This window comes from Daldinia vernicosa (assembly GCF_022497035.1).
Source record: "Daldinia vernicosa strain CBS 139.73 unplaced genomic scaffold F5Y00scaffold_31, whole genome shotgun sequence".
Classification (NCBI taxonomy): domain Eukaryota; kingdom Fungi; phylum Ascomycota; class Sordariomycetes; order Xylariales; family Hypoxylaceae; genus Daldinia; species Daldinia vernicosa.
In genome coordinates, this window is record NW_025953947.1 from 79,774 (window position 1) to 97,146 (window position 17,373).

Sequence of the window (17,373 nt, forward strand, 5' to 3'; positions counted from 1 at the left end):
GTTACTAGGTTAATTATAGGTATAGATTGGTACATGATATTGAACCCCTCACCAGGCTGGTAAAATAAGTAAAAAATGAAAAGTCTATTTATATTTTACATGACAATCAATTAATGTATGTCGAATATATTGCTAATAAATCTATCTATAACCTCTAAAACATTACTATCGTTGTTCTAAATATAATACATGATGCTATTATCCTAAATTAGAATAGCATGCTAAGTAATCTAAGTCGTCTACTCCGAACTGAGGCATTGATGCCCTGACAAAATGTCATCAGAGAGCTTCTCCGCAATAGCATCTGAACAGGGAGGGGTACGTTAGCCATGTGAATTTGAAAGTTACCTGCGGTTACGAGGTGGTGAAACATGGACGTATAGAACTTACAAACTGTTGACATAGGCTGTCCAGGTAAAAGTACCGGCATGATACTAGCATCAATTATGCGAAGGCCAGACACGCCGCCCATCACACAACCGTGCGTGTCCACCACCGCGGACTCATCGCTTGACTTGCCCATCTTGCCTATTCGGAAGTTAGATCAATATCTCATAAATTCTGTTCTAGGTAGAAGATAGGGCTATAAAGAATAAAAAAGGGGCACACCCACATGTACCAACAGCATGGTGACTAGGACTAGCGGCGCCCTTAACAAACTCCAAGATCTGCTCGTCCGTTTGCACGGCGGCGCCGGGCGATAACTCGCTTTGAAGTACTCCCGTAGCGTTTGCAAACAGGCGGAGTCGCCGCACGGCTGCTATGCCCAGTTCCTGATCCGCTTTGGTGGTAAACCAAGCTACGTCTACCAGTGGATTTTCGGCCGTATCAGAAGAGCTGTTTAGGGTTACCGAGCCGACAGACGAGGGCTTAAGTATTACCACGCCCAAGCTTAGCAGGTCTCCAGGGGTAGTATCGGCAGGTCCGGCGGTGTTGAAGATGTATTGGATATCGGGCCAGTCGGCAGGGAAAGAGTTTAACACCGTACGGGTCTCGTTGCTGAGTTGTGTGTTGTTGGGGAGTTTTTCCCACACTGAAATGGCGCTGGTTAGTGAACCGTCTATTGTTAGCGAGGTAAGGGGGAGGGGGGTAATGTACATACGGAGGTAATTGCTAGCGAATGCGGTCAAAGCGCCAGATCGGCTCGAGTAAAACTCCTTGTATGCCTCATTGGCGAACGTGGCGTTATTAAATAACCGGTGCTGTGACTCGGCATTGACGGAGAATAGAGTGCCGTATCCGGGGTGGTCCTAAAAATCATTCGCAGTCAATACCTAGGTATAAACTATAGGGAATGCGAAGGCTATTAGAAATATACGTACGATCAAATTCTGACCAACCCCTGACAGCGTGCTCACTGCGGGGATATTGAATTTCTGTAAGGTCTCGGCTGGCCCGATACCAGACGCCAGGAGAAGTTGCGGCGAGCGGAGCGGACCAGAAGCCACGATGACCTCCTTACGCGCCGAGAGTACGTATTCCGCTCCGGCAGTACTGACGTGTACGCCGGTAGCCGTCTTGTTCCCCGCGAAAAGGATATGTTTCGCTAACGTATCCGGATAGAGCTGTAAGTTAGAAAACGTATTGGCAGCTATGGCGGCATCGAGGTAAGACGTCTGGGACGAGTCGCGAATCTGCTTATCGGGATGCAACGTCGCTGGGAACTGGGCATATCCCAGCAGGCTTCCGCTCTGGATTTGGCTCGTCTCCGAGAATCCTAGGCGTTTTAACCCGCGGGCAATGTAGGACGACACGGGGGCGTAGTAGTTCCAGAACGAGACATGCAGGGGGCCGCTTGAAGAGGCGTCGAATGCCGAGGCTTCAAAGGCTACCGGAGGGCCGCCGCGGAGGCTGATGTCTGGCGGTGTGAAGTGGACGCCTTTCTTGAAGTACGGTAGAAGGTTCGAGAGGGAGTAGCTGCTATCTCCCACGAGGTCCGCCCAACGGTCGTAGGAACCGATCGTACCTCTGGCGAACACCGTTAGTTAGAGTACTACCAACGCAACTCTAATCCCCGAGGCTAGATAGCTCACATACCGTTGATAGGCCATTCCATTGCGCGCAGAGCTTTGTACGTGTTAGACCTATTAATTCGAATACTTTTCTAACTAGGCGATATCAGGCTACTTACGAACCCCCGAAGGTTTTACCTTGAGAGTATCTAACTGAACGACCACCTATTTGCTTTCAGGGGAGTTATGTTAGCGGAAGAGTCGAATCTAGTTTGTGAGCAACATACCGCTTGGGGCTTCGTGTTTATCCCCCATTCAACTGTGAGAGGCACTTCCAAGAACTCTGACTCGTAAGCGGGAATCTCGGTTACGTTTCCGGCCGTCTGGTAGAAACTACCGGCCTCTACGACGGCGACGGAATATTTACCGCCGGCAGAGAGACGCATAGCCGCTACAAGGCCAGATGTGCCTCCACCAACTATCTAGTGTCGAAAATCCGTTAGTAATAAGCAACAACATTTACCTAGGTATGTAGGTATGTATACAGCATAGGTTCGAATAGGGGCTTCTTCTTTTTCTTCTACTTACCACATAGTCGAAGGTATTATTCTGACCTGCGAGCCCAAAAGAGTTACCGAAAGGCCTCGTTGAATCACCAGTCTTTCCCTGTCTTGGCTCGAAGGGTGCTGCATTACTCACTCCGAGCAAAAACGTCACGGCGCAGAGGCCTGTCTTCATCGTAAAAGTTTTCATTTCTCGCAGTTTAAAAATCAAGTATCATGAAGCTTCCGCGATGGTATCGAAGAATATCTCGATTTCTTGGCTTCATCCATCGCCATTTTTATTTACTACTATGGCGCTGGCCCCCAACCGTCCGCAAGCGGCTTGTAGAGCTTCAGGGAGTCTCGTGAACCATAGCATTTCAGCTGCGTCGTTGAATGATTCCATCTTCAAGTTAGCATGACTTCCTCTCGGGGAAGTGTCAGCGGTGTTCTTACGCCGCTGTCTATTTTGGGCTGTGTCTTTCTTCTAAGTCTGAATCAGTTGACATAATCCAAGTAAGTATTGAGATACTTCGGTATCTCCGAAATTCCGGACTTAATTTCTTGGCTTTGTGGTTTATATCCGGGTTATATCTCGTGAATTCCGCGAAAAGGGGTGAAGAGTACAGAAGCGTCTCGGACATAACCAGGTACCTTTTATCTACGAGCTGCCAGCAAGAAACCCTATGTTACACGACATTACAGTGGCTATTATGTGAGACGATTTATCTGTCCGTTGGCGATGTTAAAATAGCCCAGCATAACCAGAAATCCTTTCGAGCCTTATCCTGAGAAATCCCAAGTTAACCGCCTTTTCGAAAATCACAAGTCTTACTACGAAATTAGACATGGCCTCATCAGGGAAGAAGATTGTGTTCATCACAGGTTAGTAGGTCAGCTGAGATATGTTTTATTCTAGGATCATCCACTAAGATAAAGCACACAGGGGGGAACCAGGGCGTCGGCTATGAGACAGCAAAGAATCTACTTCTTTCCTCTGAGGAATACCATGTGATTCTGGGGAGCCGGGATCTCTCTAGAGGCGAAGCAGCGGCTAGAGAAATCCAAGCCGTAGACGGTGTCAAGGGCAGCGCCTCTGCGGTTCAGATCGACGTCACGGATGATAAGACAGTCGACGCCGCAGCTGCGCGTGTAGCCTCCGAGTACGGCAGACTAGACATTCTTGTCAATAACGCGGGGATTATCTCTACCGCTAATCCGCCGACTCGCGAGGCTTTTCGGCGCGTGTTGGAGACCAACGTTGTTGGTTCCTTAAGCGTCACTGAGGCGTTTTTGGACCTGTTGCGTAAGGCGGTCCATAAACCACCTCGCCTGGTCTTTGTCACCTCAAGCATGGGCTCGATTACGCACGCAGCAGATCCGAGTTCTCCATATTACAACCCGTTGGGAACAGAGTACCGTACTAGCAAGGCTGCCGTCAACATGTTGATGGTCATGTACTACGCCCGCCTGAAGCCAGAGGGCTTTTTGGTATTTGGGGCAGATCCTGGGCTTTGTGCCACCAACTTCACCGGCGATCCCGTCTCGTTGCGGAAGAGGAATGCCGCCGAACCATGGGAGGGAGGCGAGCGTGTGGCGTCAGTTGTCAAAGGGGAAAGAGATGCTGACGTTGGAAAGGTGTTGGGAGTATATGGGGTGTCTCCGTTTTAGGGCACGGCCCGCACTTTACCACGAGGCTCCGATTCTCGTATAACATGGAAAAATGACATGGATAGGTATAGCTAGTCCGATTACATTCGTTACGTTACCCTGTTATCGGTTAAACTTCAAGTGATGACACTGTAAGCTTATTCAAATTCTAGGTAGTAGTTTAGTTGACTTGTCACAATAGTCTACCTATGGAAAGAAGAATCTCACATAGCTGTCGCAAATTAGTTCCTATATCAAACCCGTTAATTCCGTAGAACACCTAGTTCGGGATATCTACGCCTCTCCTTTTGTCCGTCCCCTCTTATTATGTCATATTAGGATTCGCCGATCACGATAGACATACGCGTAGGTTAAGTGTTGGAAGGTCGGTACAGAACCGTTGAATTCCGAGTCGAGTTTTAAGAACTAAAGGAAAGGAGGTGGTCAGATTTCGGTTGCAGTTTCTCACAGCGTCATCTCTTGAAGCAGCAACTAAACATCCGATACGAGCACCAGAATGCAGTTGGTTAATAGTAGAAAGGGGATTTCCTTTTTAAGGCATCTCGCAAAATCTATAAAAACCCCGATTGGCCAGTTTAATAGCCTGTTCAGGTACTTCTGACATGTCATCAGCGCCTCCGCCCTGTGTCTGCTGTAAGACAAGTCCTGTGCAAGTCCCGTGACTATATATGTACCTATTCAAAACAACCACTTGCTTTTATATTGCGAGTTATATCCGGGCTGCTCCCACTTATCGTATTACCAAGAAGTTGGGACTTCTCGCTAGCAAACGTTACATCACATCTCTCTAAGATCAATAGATGCGGTTTCACAACATATACCTCAGAGGCGAAGTAATCAATAAAGCGTTAAACTGCTTCTTGGCAATATCCGCGTGAGATTAAGCGAGCGAGTTAAGTTATTATTAAGATATGTGATACCTAGTTAATGAATGTATGTTAAGAAAATAACTGTGCTACCCCTTTTCTTCCTTCTAACTTAGGTGAGATGTTGTGCAACTAGCTATTTCGGTATACTCCTAACGGTTTTCCAACACTTGGTATACCTTCTGAACTCTCTGAGCCCCCCACTCTTCACATGTCAAGGTGGGCAACTTTGCTTGTTCCTTCGTCAGTGGCGGGATAACCGGGCTTGGCAGTGGACGCATCAAAGTAGTGAGGGCAGGTCGATATCCCAGAAGGACACTGTATTTATCAAGGTGAGCTTGCTCTTTGGGGGGGCTTACGACACGATGAAACCCAGACTTCAAGTGTTCATTGGTAAGGATCGCGAGTGCATCTCCGAGATTGACAATGACATGTCCTGCAACTGACTTCACCCAACGCCAGCCACTTTCGTCACCCTTCATGGTAGCACTGATATCATAGCCTGGTTCAAGTATTTGAAGGCCGGCAACCCATGTAAAGAGCATGGCAATGCTGACAGAGTCCCGATGTGGCGGAAAATTGAATTGGTGAGGATCATCGCCTGGCTCCGGAGCCGGATACCGTAGAACACGTAGGAAATCATTGGATGGCTCAGTGATCTTATGGAGAGATGAGAGAGAACCTGGTTCTACTTGGAGCTTCGTCTCGAGAATTCCAAGGAGAATGTTGCAGATAGAATTCCCCGTCTCCATAATGGAGCCGAAGAGTTCTTTGTACTTCGCTAGCCATTGCGGTAGCTGGAATCCAGATTCCTTGTCGACGAGCAACTCGTAGAAAGGGACCTTGTTATGTAAGAATGATGGGATCAAGAAAGTCTTTCGCTCTGTGGACTCACATTAAAGGCTTCACTAAACTTCGGCTGTCCATTTTTCCCGACGCTCGGGCATTTGTATCTGGGCGGACACGGCAGGTCAGCAATACAAGCATCTTACTACCCCTAGGGTAAGAAAGCTTAATCAGAGTTATTACCCCATGTCAAATACTCCCGACCTATCGCGGGCCTTATAAGCAAGCTTCTCCTCCATCGAGAGGTTGGGGAGCACCTGCTGCCCAACTCGACACACCTCGTTACCTTCCTGCAGGAGCTTCTGTCCAATTGGGTGATCTGTCAGGTTGAGGTAGAAGAAGCCCGTTTTGATGGATATGTCGAAGACCTTGCGGCTTTCGTCTTCATCATTTTCAAGCAGACCTTTGAGAGACACCCGCGGGAGGTCAATGACAGGAAGACCTTCGGGGAATGGAGCCGTTTCAAACTCGGTTTGAGAGGTCTGGGCCATGTTGTAAGCGTAAATTGGATGTAAGTAACCTAATAGGACTAAAAGTAAAGACCAACGTGTCTGAGATCCGGATGTAATCCTGGACAACGCGTATTACAGAGTCCTTATATTCCTCAGTTTCCCGCAAGATGTGGCACTTAAGCAACGGGTAACGCGGAAAAGGAATCAAGGATAATCTACGCTCAATAAAGGTCAGGTCATTTTCTAATACCCGGAAGCCACGTCAGCTTTGAAATATCTCTTATCTCGAGCTAGTAGATAGTAGTTTGTATATGTGATAATATCTGCATGATTATGTGTCGATGGTGATCAGTAAGCAGAGGGTACTATAGAGTATAGTCGTACCATTTATATACCTTTTCGGAGTTTATCTGTGTATCCTTTAGGGTCTAGAGTTACCTTTCTAGACATATGAGGCTTTAAACAGTAACAGGCTATGATAAATGATCCTATGTACTAGGTTAAGTCGGTACCTAATATATACCTACAACTTTACCCCATGCTCCCAAATACAGTGTGTAGATTCTTCACTTATACTTTTTAGCTATACGAGTGTATAATAGTGTGTGAAATCGGGTTTACATGAACAAAAGTCACACTAATTGCGTATATTAAGGTATAATAATGTATGCTTCTATAGATTGTCAACCCCAAATGGTAAGCATCTCACACACTCACCGATGGAGTTAGGGAAATTCTATGGACCGAGATAAAGAAACTACAACTTTCGCCTCATGAGTGCATTGTTAACAACGGAGATAGCTGCAGATATAGCTGAGTGAGCTGACCGCATAGTGTTGGTAGTTTCCAGTTGGAGGATAGTAGTTAGAGGTGGGATGGCGTCTTGTCTGATAGCAACTTGTAGAATAGTCGAGACCGCTCATATCAGGTACACAAGATGGGGTAACTAATTGTAAAGCATTTATATAGCAGCTCGAGTTGGCTATAGACTTCATATAACTCCAGAGCTTACGGGTACTATCGAGCTACAGCAAATATACAGTCCTGTTACTTGGTTGAGACTCTTCTCTCCCTCCTTTTATCATATCACTATTCAACATTTTCTTCAAGATGTCTACTAGCAACATAGTCCCAGCTTCTCAACAGCAGTTGGGTAATGGCATCACGCCGAAAACCAACGGCTACCACAAGTCTTCCGGCTTACTTGGTTCAACAAACGGAGTAACAAACGGAACGAAAAATGCAATCAGCCCAATTGCTATCTGTGGAATGGCAATGCGTCTTCCCGGCGGGGTGCGAGACGCTGATGCCTTCTGGGACGTGCTCGTGAACAAGAAGGACACTAGAGGTCCTATCCCATCCAACCGATATAACGCATCTGCATTTACTGATAAGTATGGTAAGAAAGGTGCTATAAAGACTCAGTATGGCTACTTTCTCGATGAAGACCTCAGCAAGCTGGACACATCATTTTTTACTATGAGTAAGAATGAATTGGAGAGAACTGACCCGCAACAGCGCCAGCTTCTTGAGGTGATCCGGGAAGCTTTTGAAAATGCTGGTGAAGCTGACTATAGAGGCCAGTTGATTGGCTGCTATGTCGGTACCTTTGGAGAGGACTGGCTCCAAATCAGCGCCAAAGAAACCCAACACTCGGGTGGATATATCAGTAAGTAATGTCTAGAGTCGTTACATTTTGACGTTATTCCTACCAAGATTGCTCTTTATTGCTTACCATGTAAAATTACTCATAACTAACTTGGGACCCCGTCCATAGTGACTGGTCATGGTGATCTTATGCTTGCTAACAGACTATCGTTTGAATACGACCTCAAAGGTCCCAGGTTAGCCGTTCTATTATACCTACCCCTTTTATTTCTTATAATTGTAAGATAACTAATATTCCAACCTATGATAATAGTATGGTAGTTAAGACTGGGTGTTCTGCCTCACTTATAGCGCTCCATGAAGCGTGTCGAGCATTACAACATGGCGACTGCACAGGTGCCATTGTTGCTGGCGCCAACATGATCATGGGCCCAACAACAACGGCTGCGATGACGGAGGAGGGCATTCTATCCCCCGAGGGGTCCTGTAAAACCTTCGATGCCGCTGCTGACGGATTTGCAAGAGCCGAGGCTATTAATGTTGTTTACGTCAAGCTTCTTGATGACGCCATCCGTGACGGAAATCCGATTAGGGCTATCATCCGAAATACCGGAACTAACAGCGACGGTAAGAGTCAGGGTCTGATGACACCTAACGGAGCCGCCCACGAGAGCTTGATGCGCAAAGTTTACGCAGATGCCGGACTTCTACCCCATGAGACAGCATTCGTTGAGGTAAACTCATATTAGTACTGTAGTACGTTTATTCGATGCTAGATTGCTAACGAGGTGAACCTCAGTGCCACGGGACAGGAACGCCGACCGGCGACCCCTTAGAGACAAACGCTATAGGGAATATCTTTGGTTCTCAAGGTGTATACATCGGCTCTGTAAGTGCTACTAGGCTCGGGCATTGAAAAGGGCTACTAATTGACCACGCTATCAGGTAAAACCTAACGTAGGCCACTCGGAGGGTGCATCAGGACTTACCAGTCTCATTAAAGGGGTCTTGGCGCTGGAGCACGATATAATCCCGCCTAATATCAAATTCAACAAGCCAAATCCCAAGAGTAAGTCTCAACCCGATCTATTAGATCATACCTAACGATGATATCAACTAACTATATGAAGTTCCATTCTCGAGTAGGAAGCTTTGGGTCCCGATTGAGCCAACGAGTTGGCCCCAAGACCGAGCGAAACGAATTAGCATTAACTCTTTTGGAATAGGGGGCTCGAACGCTCACGTAAGTAGAAGTCCCTGGATTATCTATGGAAAATTAATGTCAGCTAATCCTCTATAGATTGTATTAGACGCGAGTCCACATCCCATATCAAATGGGCTAACACATAGCGAAAGCGCAGGACCAAAGCGCGCCCAGCTAGCCATTCTCTCCGCAAACACACAAGAATCCCTAAAGACGTACACCGACAACTTACAAGAATATGTCGATAAACATCCCCAAAATGCTGATAACATTGCCTACACGCTCGGCCGACGTAGGGAGATCCTGCCCCACCGGGCCTTTATGGTCATCGACAACAATGGCGCGGTAGTCGAGAAATCAGCTCCCGCAAAAGCACCAGCCGGCAATCCCGACGTCGTGATGGTATTCAGCGGACAAGGAGCACAATGGCCGGAAATGGGGAAGGAACTCTTCCTCACGGATGAAGGATTCAGAACTGACATCACGGAAATGGACCGTCTCCTCGAGTCACTTATTTATCCTCCGTCGTGGTCAATTGAAGGTAGGGTATTTTACTCCACGTTCCCTCATCTTTTCTAATACCTGTTATAGCCGAATTGCTCGCGCCGCCGGAAAAGAGTAAGATCCATCGCGCTGAACTGGCCCAGCCCCTTTGTACTGCAGTCCAGATTGCTCTTGTCCGAAGCCTCCATAGAGTCGGCGTCCAACCTGCAGCCGTAGTAGGCCACTCCAGTGGAGAGATCGCGGCTGCCTACGCGGCTGGAGCTATCTCGCTTGCGGAGGCCTTGATATCGGCGTATTATCGAGGCTACGTGACAAGGGACCAGACCTTGATCGGTGGGATGGGAGCGGTGGGGTTGGGTGTCGCTGATGTCTCTAAATATGTTAAGGAGGGTGTAGTCATCGCTTGTGATAACAGTCCCAATAGCGTTACACTTTCCGGCGACGTAGGAGCACTAGAAGGCGTTCTTAATGCGATCAAGGCAGACAAACCTGATGTACTTGCGAGGAAGCTCAAGGTGGACATGGCTTACCACTCAAGTAAGTAACTCACTCGCGGTCGGCTGGGGATAATAGGTACTTATGTGCTAACTCGATCGAATAGGTCATATGAAGGGGTTAGGTTTTAAATATCGAGAGCTTATGGAGCAAGAGCTCAAGCGCCAAGGTCTTACTCGTCAGCAAGCTAGTGTACCCTTCTTTTCATCTGTAAAAGAAAGGGTCATCGAGAACGGAGATGATCTTGGGCCGGACTACTGGATCGCTAACCTGACTTCACGAGTGCGTTTCAACTCCGCAGTACAGCGCATACTAGAGCAACGTCCAGGAAGACTCTTCATCGAGATCGGTCCTCACTCGACACTATCCGGGCCACTGCGACAGATCGTATCAAATTCTGAGTCTCAGTTCCAATATATTCCTACGATGATCAGGGGCTCCAACAGCGCCCACAGCCTAGCTTCGGCACTTGGTCAGCTATTCCAGAGCGGCGTTTCAATCGACTGGCCTGCTATTTTCCCCTCAGGAAAAGTGTTAACTGATCTCCCCCGCTATGCTTGGGACCACAGCGGCGGCTCGTTCTGGTACGAAGCCCGCGTTTCTAAGGAATGGCGTTTCCGCCAATTCGGACACCATCGTCTTCTCGGTTTACGCATCCCTGAAAGTTCGAGTTATGAACCTTCCTGGCGGAACCTTTTGAGCTTAGAGGATGAGCCTTGGCTGGCAGATCATAAAATCCGCTCAGATGTCGTCTTCCCATTTGCAGGATATATTGCCATGGCCGGAGAAGCAATAAGACAGATTACGGGTATTGACGCGGGTTACCAAGTGAGACGCGCAACAGCTCGGTCAGCTATGGTACTCTCAGACCATCCAGTGGAAGTATTGACAACATTGAGACCTTCCAAGTTGACTGATACGATCGACTCGACCTGGTTCGAGTTTTCTATAACATCTTATAGCGGTTCGGCTTGGATCAAGCATTGCGAAGGTCAAATCAGAGCAAGCATAAATCCATCGCCCTCGTCCTCGCTTATACCGGAGAAGGGTGAACTCATCAGGAAGATCCCCGAATCAAAATGGTATGATACTATGGATAATATTGGCGTTGTGTATGGGCCGGAGTTTCAGGGGCTCCAAAATATCGTCTCGTCCACCACCAAGAACCTGGCTGCCGCCAAGGTCAACCTTCCGCGTCACCACGAAGATCCGGCTTTCATATTCCATCCGGCCGGGATTGACAACTGCCTGCAACTTGCCCTAGTTGCGCTGGCAAAGGGCATTGGGCGAAACTTTGGCGAGTTACAAGTGCCTACTACGATTGAGGACCTTTATATCTCTAGGAGCGCCGCGATAATGGATGCTGTAGCGACTAGCAACGGCCGCGAATCCATCGCTATTGATTGTATTGCCGACGGCAAGGTTGCTTTAAGGCTACGTGGACTCGAATTAACGACGATGGATAATGATACCACTCAGCAGACTGAGCCGCATGCAGCGGCTCGTCTAGAATGGCTTCCAGACTTCGACATGGTCGACCACGCGACGTTGTTCAGTCCCCCCCGGTCGATACCGGAAGAGACCAGGATGCAGGAAGAAATGACACTTTTATGCATGCTGGAAACTGCTGATAGAGTCCGTGGTTTAGAGCCGTGTTCTTGGCACTTCGAAAAGTTCCGCGACTGGCTGGAGCTTGAAATCGACCGCGCAAGGAAGGGCACATACCCCTTGTTAGAGTACTGCAAAGAATACGTCGCACTACCGTCTGCGGAAAGGAAACCGATGATTGAAGAAAGATACCAAAAGCTCTTGCCCCTTTCAGAAAAGGGCTCCGTGGCCATCGGAATCAAGCGGATATACGACAACTGTGAAGACATCTTCACGGGCAAGACCGACACTTTAGAGACCCTAATGCAGGACGACGTCCTTACGGAGATCTATAATGCCGTTAGTTTTGGAAAAGGAGACTTCTTCAAGCTACTAGCCCACTCGCGGCCAAACATGCGCATCCTCGAGGTCGGCGCAGGTACCGGCGGTACCACCGAAATGATCCTCCGGACCCTCGTGCGGGAGGACGGCCATCCGCCCTACTCCGTCTATACTTTCAGCGACGTCTCGGCGGGCTTCTTCCCGCAAGCCAAGGAGCGATTTTCGTATGCGCCCAACATGGACTACAAGGTCTTCGATATCTCGAAGTCTCCATTTGATCAGGGCTTCACGGCCGGAACTTACGATGTTGTGCTCGCACCCAATGTAGTTCACGCTACACCGTCGCTACGTGAGACGCTTCTAAACTTACAGCCGCTTCTGCGGCCGGGAGGCCTTCTCGTTTTGACTGAGCTATGCGCTGTTGTGCGAACTCCAAATTATATATTTGGTAATTTCTCTGGGTGGTGGCTCGGCGAGGCAGATGGCCGACCTTATGAGCCTTATGTCTCCGTCGAACGATGGGATGATGAGCTCAAGGCAACTGGTTTCTCCGGGGTCGATACCGCACTTCGTGATGCTGCCGAGCCTTACCATTATTGCGCCGCCATCGTATCAACCAAGGTAGAAGAGAATGCCTCTTCTGAAAAGGCGCCATCGCCAGTATCAATCCTGTGTGATGATCCTGAGGGAGATCTAATAGGACTCCTTATCGAAGAACTTGCAAGTTCTGGCATTTCGGCAAAGGTGTTTCGATTGGGACAAAGCCTACCGCACGACCAAGACGTTGTATCCCTTCTTGATTTAGAAGGTTACTTTTTCGAGGACATCTCGCCAGAAAGACTAAATGCGTTCCAACAGATATTGCAGGACTACAAGTCAGGATCTATCGTCTGGTTGACCCGACCAGCTCAAGTAAACTGCAAAGATCCACGATCCGCTCAATCCATCGGTGTCGCACGATCCATCCGAGCCGAGTCCTCGGTGCCTTTCTATACGCTAGAGATTAGTCCCACAGAATCTCAATTCTCGACTTTAGTTCAGAAGGTATTGAGTAAGATTCGACGTATCGAGGACACTGACTTGCTTGCGCCTGATAAAGAATATGTCGTTGACGCTGGTGTTGTCAAGATTGGCCGATACCAGCCATTTTCGGTTGGTAAAGAGCTACAACAGAACGCTAGTAGCACTGTAGTTCAGGAGGTGAAGGCATTGGAAATTACCAAGCCTGGGTCCCTCGAGAATGTCGGCTGGGTAGGCGAAGCTATATCGAGTAGCCTTGGAGACGACGAGGTCGTAATCGAGACACGAGCGGTAGGAGTTAACTTCAAGGTGAGTATATGATAAGTCCTCTACGCTAATCGACTTTAACAATGAAGTAGGACGTCCTCTATGCGATGGGTATTCTTAAGACCAGTACAGAAAATATTCCGTTAGGTCTCGAACTGGCCGGCATCGTCCGCCAGGTTGGTGCAAAAGTAGATGGTCTAGCTATCGGAGATCGTGTAATGGCAACTCCGCCGAACGCATGCTTCAAGACGCAAGTTAAAACGCCAGCTTCTCTTGTCGCAAAAATACCGGACGATCTCACTTTTGAGGAGGCGGCCTCTATGCCTATATGTTACACGACGGTGATAGAGTCACTCTTGAACATTGGGCGACTAGAAAAGGGTCAGGTTAGTATATTTCGTCTTGGTTACTCTAGCGCTGGATCTAACGGGTTGCAGTCTGTTCTTATCCACTCAGCGGCCGGAGGTGTCGGACACGCCGCAATCCAAATCTGCCAAATGGTTGGCGCAGAGGTATGTCTCAACCGTTTCAACCGACTTCCATGAGTAGAACTAACGGAGAGATGCCCGAAAAGATATTTGCAACTGTCGGAAGTAAGGAAAAGGTAGAACACCTTGTAAAGAAATTCGGTATTCCGGCTAGCCACATATTCCATTCACGAGACGATTCATTCGTTGCCGATTTGATGCGTGAGACCAATGGCCGCGGAGCTGATATTGTGCTCAACTCCCTTTCTGGAGAGTTATTGCATGCTTCCTGGGACTGTGTCGCCGAGTTCGGTACCCTGATCGAGCTCGGGAAGAGAGACGCTATCGAAGGCGGTAAGCTTCGGATGAGGAACTTCATAGAACATCGGTCATACTCCTGTGTCGATATGTCGCATCTTGCACAGAAAAGACCACAGAGAGCTGGAGCGTACGTACTTTCTCACCACACTCAGGATCAGATGCACATTTAAATACTAACAAGTCATTTTATATAGGGACTTGAAGAAATGTGTTGAACTCTACCGAACTGGTGGTATAAAGCCAATCGGTCCGCTCTCTGTATTTGATGCAGGCGACGTCCAAGATGCATTCCGCGTAGTGCAGGACGGAAACCATATCGGCAAGGTAGTTGTCCGTGTACCTGAAGATTCTTCGACTCTCACGAGCATGCCTAAACACTCCGAGTTGCGTTTGAAGAATACCGCTTCATATGTGCTAACAGGTGGCTTGGGCGGCCTTGGAAAGGTTATCGCTACCTGGCTCGTCGAAAAGGGGGCTAGATCGCTAGTATTTCTATCTAGAAGTGCTGGAAAGACACAACAGGACCAAGAGTTCTTCCAAGAACTGCGAAGTATGGGGTGCGATGTACGCGCCGTACCGGGCCGGGCCGAATCGGTTGAGGACGTCAGAAGCGCAGTTTCGCAAGCTCCATATCCCATTAAAGGAGTCATCCATCTAGCGATGGTTCTCCGGGTAAGTTAATTTCAGTTCTCTCTTTGGTACTGTCTTGCTTATTTTCGTTAGGATTCACCGATTGCAAGCATGAAACATGAAGATTGGGTGGCTGCAAACGCCCCCAAAGTGACTGGTGCATGGAATCTCCATGAGCACCTGAAGGGGCATGCCCTTGATTTCTTCGTCATGGCTAGTTCCATGGTAACTATTGTCGAACAGCCAGGGCAAGGTAATTACAGTGCTTCAAACACGTTCCTTGAAGCTTTCACCCAATACCGACGTTCACTATCTCTCCCTGCGACGGTGCTTAATATCAGCCCAATAGACGGTGTGGGCTTCGTCGCCGAAAACCCGTTCGCAAGGAAGAACATGAAAGCACAAGGACTGTACTTCTTGCATGAGGCGGAGCTCCTGGACTTTTTCGAACTGGCTATCATCCAATCACGCCCTTACGAAGGGCTCAGCTCCACAGGCAACTCCACGCTGACTCCTTGGACGAGTACCGGCCAATTAGTTATGGGCTTGCGCTCCGAGGATGACCTGAATGACCCAAATACACGAACTAACTGGCGCCGGGACCGACGAATGGGCTTCTACCACAATAATAATGAGAAGGAAACCAATACAAAGGGAAGTTCCGGTGAGCTAATCACGTTCCTAGCACGGGTGGCTGATGATGTCGAAGTACTGGACGACCCGCAAAGCGTTTCATACCTGAGCCACGAAATCGGTAAGAAGGTATTCAGCTTAATGCTTAGACCTGAGGACGATCTAGATATCTCCTTGACATTGTCGCAAATTGGATTGGATTCGCTCATGGCAATTGAGTTGCGCCGCTGGTGGAAACAGGTGTTAGGCCTGCAAATCAGCGTCCTTGAAATCATGGCTACTGGAACGTTAGAAGCGCTGGGAGGTGTCGCCGCTAGAAGCTTGAAAAATAAGTTCGCTGGAAGTGATACGCCTGAAGAAAAGGCCGGATGAGTTAATGGCTCTAAGCGAAAGCTGGGTTTTGTATTAACTAGAATCAAAATCATAATACACCACTCGCCCAAACACCTACGTGTTTTAGCCAAATAAGACTATAAATGTTGACTTTGGGAGTGATTAGGAAAGGAATTGGATCCTGGTGTTTTTCAGTAACGGTTCCTTATTGCTGTTGCTCTCATTGGGGGACTGCTCTCTCAATTTGATTGTGCCCTTATAGACCCTATTGCTGCATCGTAAATCCAAAAGAGCTGTCTGCAGTATTCACCTCCTTAATCTCGGAGTAGCGGAGACAACGATGAAGAAAGCCTATTAGTGATCCAAGGGGGATCATGGGATTCTGCAGAGCTCCACGTTCTCTCATTAATACGAATGCTTTATAAGGGGCCGGGGGAAAGTCGGTGTATAATCAAGGTCGTTGTAATTCCTCGACCGGTGAGACTCTCGGCACCCGGCGCATTGTGGAGAATTCTGGCGGACTGTAATCAAGTTTAGGTCAATCCAAGAAACATCGTGGCTGCAAGATCCCCGATCCCCCCACCAAATCGGTTAGTTGAATTGATTCCTCGGGGCAAATTCCTTGAATACAACGGATATTGAATATGCGCTCGATGTAAAGCCGACGTCGTTTCTCTCCCTTTCGATGATTTCGAAGGGACAATGTGACTGATCCCAACCTTCTCAATAAACTCTTCGTCAAGCTGATAACGTTTCTAAGTGTTGAACAGAGTGTACCCCAAGCATCGCGTTTAGATTCGACAAACCGTTACTAGGATCATAGATGTTACCGTTGCGGAGGCTGGGGTTGTAATACCGGCCATGTTGGATCTGTACGGCAATTATTCAAATTTGCCAGCCCCCGGATCACCCGCGAGGCGGGAAATGGCAGCTGAGATGTTCCGCGTCTATTTACGTATTCTGTGCTCACGTGAAGTAAGAGGACACTCTCCGAGCACCAACAACAACAGGGATATAGCCACTTATGAGAAAGCGTAGAAAACTTGAAACTTTGGGTTTTACCTGTAGAAGTTCAAAACAGATTACTTAACTTTGTCTATCACGATCCCGAGTATTTCAGATTCAGTAGTGAGTGAGGGCAGGTCTGTTTGCTCTGCGGCGGATACGTCTCTCGATGCACTTGGGAGCTATTATTAGGTGCTAGATGTGCTTGACTCGAAGATGCAGTCTACGTCGTCGAATACTTGAGGTCAATCGACAGGTGATGAAGGATGCCTAGGAAAGAATTTGTAGCGCCATATCTCGACTATTCGATCTCGCTCGAGCAATTTTATTTTTGTTTTTTAAAGTGCAAGCCGAGCGTCTAAGTAATTGCTTTAATCGTTTTGAGGCGCCTGCAAAAGGGCGGGACCGGCTCAGTTTGCTCGGAATTTGCAACTCGAGATGTAACCGGAGGCAAGTAGGCCGCTAGTCGAGTACAGGGTTGATTCATTATGCGCTGCGTGATTCAGATCCTGCATTGGAAGCTCGGCGCCAAAAAATGAATAACCCTTGCCTTCACCAACAGCAGCTTCATCACTTCACATGATATTAAAAAGAAAATAGGGTCGTCTCGGAATTTTCACAAGCAAAA

At 48.1% G+C, this 17,373-nt stretch overlaps 4 protein-coding genes across 4 annotated transcripts; 2 read left to right on the forward strand and 2 right to left on the reverse strand.

The window, feature by feature from the left end:
• Positions 1-239: 239 nt before the first annotated feature.
• Positions 240-2,690, reverse strand: F5Y00DRAFT_253750 (alcohol oxidase; the record flags this gene model as incomplete). The annotated part of the gene is made up of 9 exons (XM_048010091.1): positions 240-304; positions 349-528; positions 614-1,033; positions 1,103-1,250; positions 1,323-1,968; positions 2,038-2,067; positions 2,132-2,184; positions 2,240-2,434; positions 2,541-2,690. 9 exons carry the CDS (start codon positions 2,688-2,690, stop codon positions 240-242), a joined length of 1,887 nt encoding a protein of 628 aa, XP_047863671.1.
• Positions 2,691-3,139: 449 nt separating this feature from the next.
• On the forward strand, positions 3,140-4,404 carry F5Y00DRAFT_240330 (NAD(P)-binding protein). The gene is made up of 3 exons (XM_048008214.1): positions 3,140-3,379; positions 3,441-4,317; positions 4,377-4,404. Exons 1-2 carry the CDS (start codon positions 3,343-3,345, stop codon positions 4,163-4,165), a joined length of 762 nt encoding a protein of 253 aa, XP_047863672.1. The 5' UTR covers positions 3,140-3,342; the 3' UTR covers positions 4,166-4,317; positions 4,377-4,404.
• Positions 4,405-5,054: 650 nt separating this feature from the next.
• On the reverse strand, positions 5,055-6,503 carry F5Y00DRAFT_109344 (oxidoreductase). The gene is made up of 3 exons (XM_048003895.1): positions 6,061-6,503; positions 5,927-5,984; positions 5,055-5,873 (listed from the first exon to the last, which is right to left on the reverse strand). The coding sequence occupies exons 1-3, from the start codon at positions 6,366-6,368 to the stop codon at positions 5,184-5,186; spliced, it is 1,056 nt and encodes a 351-aa protein (XP_047863673.1). The 5' UTR covers positions 6,369-6,503; the 3' UTR covers positions 5,055-5,183.
• A 701-nt stretch (positions 6,504-7,204) lies between these two features.
• Positions 7,205-15,779, forward strand: F5Y00DRAFT_253752 (uncharacterized protein; the record flags this gene model as incomplete). Its single annotated transcript, XM_048010092.1, has 26 exons — positions 7,205-7,229; positions 7,465-7,998; positions 8,107-8,173; positions 8,251-8,671; positions 8,737-8,826; positions 8,883-9,006; positions 9,068-9,180; positions 9,238-9,682; positions 9,733-10,182; positions 10,247-11,775; positions 11,815-11,903; positions 11,937-12,087; positions 12,118-12,252; positions 12,283-12,318; positions 12,352-12,393; positions 12,424-12,517; positions 12,551-12,624; positions 12,655-12,855; positions 12,892-13,075; positions 13,106-13,132; positions 13,169-13,398; positions 13,449-13,742; positions 13,794-13,868; positions 13,931-14,271; positions 14,339-14,816; positions 14,868-15,779. 26 exons carry the CDS (start codon positions 7,205-7,207, stop codon positions 15,777-15,779), a joined length of 7,161 nt encoding a protein of 2,386 aa, XP_047863674.1.
• Between the last annotated feature and the right edge of the window lie 1,594 nt (positions 15,780-17,373).